The 6,848-nt window shown below is 44.5% G+C and overlaps 1 protein-coding gene across 1 annotated transcript in view; it reads left to right on the top strand.

Annotated features, from left to right (window-relative positions):
- Window positions 1–3,006: 3,006 nt before the first annotated feature.
- Window positions 3,007–6,848, top strand: part of LOC311114957 (receptor for retinol uptake stra6-like) — a gene marked incomplete at both ends in the record, with an annotated part of 33,456 nt that continues 29,614 nt past the window's right edge. Inside the window, 2 exons of the mRNA XM_084190178.1 lie at window positions 3,007–3,095; window positions 6,767–6,833. Of these exons, the coding sequence (XP_084046304.1) occupies window positions 3,007–3,095; window positions 6,767–6,833 (156 nt within the window). The remainder of the gene's footprint in view (window positions 3,096–6,766; window positions 6,834–6,848) is intronic.

Genomic DNA, 6,848 nt, shown 5'->3' with positions numbered 1-6,848 from the left:
TCCAGAGGCAACATCCCCCTCCACCTCCAAGTCCAGAGGCAACATCCCCCTCCACCTCCAAGTCCAGAGGAAACATCCCCCTCCACCTCCAAGTCCAGAGGCAACATCCCCCTCCACCTCCAAGTCCAGAGGAAACATCCCCCTCCACCTCCAAGTCCAGAGGAAACATCCCCCTCCACCTCCAAGTCCAGAGGCAACATCCCCCTCCACCTCCAAGTCCAGAGGCAACATCCCCCTCCACCTCCAAGTCCAGAGGAAACATCCCCCTCCACCTCCAAGTCCAGAGGCAACATCCCCCTCCACCTCCAAGTCCAGAGGCAACATCCCCCTCCACCTCCAAGTCCAGAGGAAACATCCCCCTCCACCTCCAAGTCCAGAGGAAACATCCCCCTCCACCTCCAAGTCCAGAGGCAACATCCCCCTCCACCTCCAAGTCCAGAGGAAACATCCCCCTCCACCTCCAAGTCCAGAGGCAACATCCCCCTTCACCTCCAAGTCCAGAGGCAACATCCCCCTCCACCTCCAATAAATCAGTCTACTGTTTTCTTCTTTCTCTAAGAATTCTCCCTCAAATGATCTAAAATTAGCTACCAAAGTATTTCCCATCTTCTGCTGACCTCACCACACATTATACCTTCAAAACCTTTCATAGTTTCACAACAAACTGATTTGCAGAAAAATGGTCTAAAATTAGCAGCTTATTTGGTTGTTCCGTTGAACCTTAGTCTTTGTAATCCAATGTATTACAATGTACTTCACTTGTACACAGACTGCAGTGTGGCAACAAAAGCAACAGTCTTAATCTCAGTCAATTGGCAGGTAGCCTGGCGATTAGAGCGTTGGGAAAATAACCAAAAGGTTGATTGTTTAAATCCCTTTTCTGCCCTGAGCAAGGCAGTTTAACCCCCACAACAGCTGTTCCCCGGGCGCCGATAATGTGGACGTCGATTAAGGCAGCCCCCCCCCCACACCTCTCTGATCCAGAGGGGTTGGGTTAAATGTGGAAGACACATTTTGGTTGAATGCATTCAGTTGTGCAACTGACTAGGTGTCCCAATCAAAGTTTTTTTGGGGGGGTTATGGCTCAAAGGTCAGGTGGGTTATAAACATTCACCCTCTGAATGGAACAGATCCACAATCCATGTCCCAACTGTCTCAAGGCTTAAAAAATATTATTTAACCCGTCTCCTCTCCTTCATCTACAACTGATTGAAGTGAATTTAACAAGTGACATCAATAAGGGATCATAGCTTTCACCTGGATTCACCTGGTCAGTCTATGTCATGGAAAGAGCAGGCGTTCCTAATGTTTTTTTGTACTACGTGTATGAGCCTGTATATAAACCTTTTTTGTAAATGTTTATCTGGTGTAGATTAAGAACTGGGGACATTTAACCACAGACAGAGATGGAACTCTTCCTTGATGCTGAATGTGCAGAGTTACATGGTGAGGAGAGGTTGAGACCAGCTGTGTGTGTGTGTGTGTGTGTGTGTGTGTGTGTGTGTGTGTGTGTGTGTGTGTGTGTGTGTGTGTGTGGTCTCAGGTTGTGCTGCCGTCTGCCACATTCCAGTTCGACTCCTCCAAGGAAACCTTACACAGGAAGGTAACCTTCCACAGGCAGGTAACCTTACACAGGAAGGTAACCTTACACAGGAAGGTAACCTTCCACAGAGAGAGATAATGGCTCCGTCTGTGACGGAGGGAAACCCCTCAGTGTTAGTCATTAGTGATGTCACCATGGAACATTTAACTGACAGCATCAGCTGCTACCCACACAGTCCCAGTCAGGATGGGGTTTATAAATCTCGACTGTCTCTCTGTCATCGCTCCCTTCTCACTTCACCACAGATCCAATCCAGCTACAGGTCAGTAACATTCAGCCACAGCTCTACTCACAGGTCAGTAACCGGTCAGTAACAGGTAAATACATTTGGGTTGTATAGGGCTAGGGTTGCGAAATTCTGGTAACTTTCCCAAAATGTCTAGATTTTCCAGAAATCCTAGATTGGAAGATTCCTGAAATCAGGATGGAAAAAGCAGGAAATCTGGAATCCCCCAATCAGGATTTTCTGGAATTCTGCAAGCGTAGTTACAGGCACCTGTTGCTGCCACTGTGGTCCATCAGGCAGGATGTATGAACTAGGAGATGGAAGGCAGTGATCTAAATACTGTGTTTTTAATGAACACTGATGTGATGTCCAGTATTAACCCAGCCCGGGAACACACACAGATGAAGTTTCTCTAACCTCACTAAGCTACAGGTGGGACAGAAGATTAGCTGCTGAAACTTTCTGTCCCTCCTCCCTCTCTCTCTCTCTCTCTCTCTCTCTCTCTCTCTCTCTCTCTCTCTCTCTCTCTCTCTCTCTCTCTCTCTCTCTCTCTCTCTCTCTCTCTCTCCCCACAGTTTCCCAGTGTGGTTGGTAATCCTCGTCTGAAAAAAGCCTGTTGTGGCGTGGGACTGAGAAAAGGGGGTGAGATAGACAGACAGACGGACCCAGCCTGCAGTACGGAGCCGCAGCCTTGCAGCCAGGAGCCTCTCTGCCAGGACCCGTCACATCACTGTGCTGCAGCCGCACAGAGGAACCAGGCAGCTGAAGAGAGAGAGAGAAGAACAGAAGAGAGCGAAAGAGGGGAAAGAAAGAAAGAGAGCGGAAAAGAGAGGAGACCAAAGCACAGGGTACAAAGAGGGCACCACATCACATCACACCAGACAGAAACGCAACCACCACCAAACTTACGGAGAAACAACAAAACTTTTTCCCCTCTTGTCCTAAAGGGGACCTGAGCTGAGTTACACAGGACCTGATAGTTGGGTGAACAGCAGTGTTCTACTGTTCTAGAGCGTGTTCTAGAGTGATCCGAGAGTGTTTCGAGAGTTCCAAGTGTGTTCCAGAGTGTTCTAGACAGTGTTCTAGAATCGGACATAGGATCTGTGTGAACGAGAGCCAGACAGCAGTGTTCTAGAATCGGACATAGGATCTGTGTGAACGAGAGCCAGACAGCAGGATGAGTGCCACTGAAGACTTAGCAAAGGACTACTATGATTACCCTGATTGGAACATGGAGAACGCTGTGCCTACCAAGGTCCCAGTTGAGTGAGTACTGTTAACTCTTATTATTCCAATTGCTCCAATCACTGTTGTTCCAAACACTGTTGTTTCATTGTTCTCTACGACTTGTTGTGGGTTTGTGAATGAATAGCAGTGAAATCCTCTTCCTAATAATTTGGTTAAATTAAAGTGTCCACCAAGGTCCCAGTCAAGTGAGTCCACACCATTAAATGACATCTCTATGGGAGTAACTTTATTATTCCATTCTGGATGACAAACCCATCTTTATGATTCCATTCTGGATGACAAACCCATCTTTATGATTCCATTCTGGATGACAAACCCATCCTTGGATTTTTTACTTTTGTTGTTTCATTGTTCTCTTCGACTTGTTGTGTGGGTTAGTGATTTGAATATTGTTGAAATCTGCTTCATATACCCTTGGATAAATGTTTGAATCCTTCATTTGGATGGACTGCATCAATATGGTGAAGTCAAGTCAACAGTAGATGTGGCTGAAGCACTAATATCTCCAAACAATAGATGTGGCTGAAGCACTAATATATCAAAACAGTAGATGTGGCTGAAGCGCTAAAATCTCCAAACATTAGATGTGGCTGTAGCCTGGAGGTGTTCAGTGTGATGAACTAATATCTCCATACAGTAGATGTGGCTGAAGTACTAATATCTCCATACAGTGGATGTGGCTGAAGTACTAATATCTCCATACAGTGGATGTGGCTGAAGCACTAATATCTCCAAACAGTAGATTTGGCTGAAGCACTAATGTCTCCAAACAGTAGATGTGGCTGAAGCACTAATATCTCCATACAGTAGATTTGGCTGAAATATGAATATCTACAAACAGTAGATGTGGCTGAAGCCCTAATATCTCCCAACAATAGACGTGGCTGAAGCCCTAATATCTCCATAAAGTAGACATGGCTGAAGCCTGGAGGTGTTCAGTGTGCTTAACTAGTATCTCCATACAGTAGACATGGCTGAAGCCCTAATATATCCATACATTAGACATGGCTGAAGCCTGGAGGTGTTCAGTGTGATTAACTAATATCTCCATACAGTAGACATGGCTGAAGCCCTAATATCTCCATAGAGTAGACATGGCTGAAGCCCTAATATCTCCATACAGTAGACATGGCTGAAGCCCTAATATCTCCATACAGTAGACATGGCTGAAGCCCTAATATCTCAATACATTAGACATGGCTGAAGCCCTAATATCTCCATACAGTAGACATGGCTGAAGCCCTAATATCTCCATACAGTAGACATGGCTGAAGCCCTAATATATCCATACATTAGACATGGCTGAAGCCTGGAGGTGTTCAGTGTGCTTAACTAGTATCTCCATACAGTAGACATGGCTGAAGCCCTAATATATCCATACATTAGACATGGCTGAAGCCTGGAGGTGTTCAGTGTGATTAACTAATATCTCCATACAGTAGACATGGCTGAAGCCCTAATATCTCCATAGAGTAGACATGGCTGAAGCCCTAATATCTCCATACAGTAGACATGGCTGAAGCCCTAATATCTCCATACAGTAGACATGGCTGAAGCCCTAATATCTCCATACAGTAGACATGGCTGAAGCCCTAATATCTCCATACAGTAGACATGGCTGAAGCCCTAATATCTCAATACATTAGACATGGCTGAAGCCCTAATATCTCAATACATTAGACATGGCTGAAGCCTGGAGGTGGTCAGTGTGATTAACTAGTATCTCCATAGAGTAGACATGGCTGAAGCCTGGAGGTGGTCAGTGTGATTAACTAGTATCTCCATACAGTAGATGTGGCTGAAGCCTGGAGGTGATTAACTAGTAAATGATGGACTAAACTAAATGTTACGTAAGTGTGCTTTTCTACGGATTCTCCAGTTCCAGTTGTGGCCAGACAGACCTTACAGAATAGGAAACTGTTTGAGTGTACATAAGATATGATGTTATTCAAGTCTTTACAGTCTGATTATAGCTATGTTGTGTGAGCTTCTTTACCTTCACTCCTTAGGCTTAATGTTTTCTGACTAGTCAAATGTCTGCAGCGTAATGTGGATCCCACTGCTGTTGTCCATGATGATGCTGTGTTTTACTGAGACTAGTGGATGGAGTCCCCTGTAGCCCAGTTGGTAGAGCATGGCGCCTGAGACTAGTGGATGGAGTCCCCTGTAGCCCAGTTGGTAGAGCATGGCGCCTGAGACTAGTGGATGGAGTCCCCTGTAGCCCAGTTGGTAGAGCATGGCGCCTGAGACTAGTGGATGGAGTCCCCTGTAGCCCAGTTGGTAGAGCATGGCGCCTGAGACTAGTGGATGGAGTCCCCTGTAGCCCAGTTGGTAGAGCATGGCGCCTGAGACTAGTGGATGGAGTCCCCTGTAGTTTAGCTTAGTAACAGTCACTAGGTTTAGTAACACTCAGATACTGATATTTTAGCTTAGTAACAGTCACTAGGTTTAGTAACATTCAGATCCTGATAGTTTAGCTTAGTAACAGTCACTAGGTTTAGTAACACTCAGATACTGATAGTTTAGCTTAGTAACAGTCACTAGGTTTAGTAACATTCAGATCCTGATAGTTTAGCTTAGTAACAGTCACTAGGTTTAGTAACAGTCAGATCCTGATAGTTTAGCTTAGTAACAGTCACTAGGTTTAGTAACACTCAGATACTGATAGTTTAGCTTAGTAACAGTCACTAGGTTTAGTAACACTCAGATACTGATAGTTTAGCTTAGTAACAGTCACTAGGTTTAGTAACAGTCAGATACTGATAGTTTAGCTTAGTAACAGTCACTAGGTTTAGTAACAGTCAGATACTGATAGTTTAGCTTAGTAACAGTCACTAGGTTTAGTAACAGTCAGATCCTGCAGCACCTCAGTCAGTCTGTCAGCCATTCCTCATTGCTCTGGCAGGCCTGGGTCTTATTCATTAGGCACAAATGGAGAAAAAAAAACTGACTAGGAGAGACCACCTGAACTTGTCCAAGAAGAATAGCACATTTTCATTTCAGTTGCAAAATATTTTTGCTATGCTGTGTCCTAATGAATATGACCCTGTAGGCCTACATATCACTCACAATATATCCCTGGGATTCCCTGCTAGCATTACTGCTAGCATATCGGCTAGCATTAGCTTACTATGAGGCCCAGTAAGGCCTATCTATCCCACCATTACTGCTAGCATATCGGCTAGCATTGGCTTACTATGAGGCCCAGTAAGGCCTATCTATCCCACCATTACTGCTAGCATATCGGCTAGCATTACTGCTACGGTAGCTTTACTATGAAGCCTAGTACTGCTGGCTTTACTATGTGGCCCAGTAATGCCAAAGATGTTCTAGTATATTCCTGTCTGGTAAGACCTTTCCCAAGCAATAGCATTAACGCTACAGTACCCATTCTATGAAGCATTATAGTATTACCATGAAGCATTATAGTATTACTATGAAGCATTATAGCATTACTATGAAGCATTATAGCATTACTATGAAGCATTATAGCGTTGCAGAGAAGCATTATAGTATTACTATGAAGCATTGTAGGATTACTATTAAGCCTTATAGCATTACCATCAAGCATTATAGCATTACTATGAAGAATTATAGCATTATCATGAAGCATTACATTATATACAGCTGTACTAGAACTACAGTACCCATAATGCATTGTTTCTGTGTTTGTGAATGTTACTTTGCAGAGTAATCCCACCATGTGACCCTACAGCTGACGATAGACTCTACCACATCTGCATCTCTGCCATATCTGTAAGTCCATGATGT

This window comes from Coregonus lavaretus, assembly GCF_964263955.1.
Source record: "Coregonus lavaretus genome assembly, contig: HAP1_SCAFFOLD_1752, whole genome shotgun sequence".
NCBI lineage: Eukaryota > Metazoa > Chordata > Actinopteri > Salmoniformes > Salmonidae > Coregonus > Coregonus lavaretus.
This window is presented reverse-complemented; position numbering and strand designations above follow the sequence as displayed.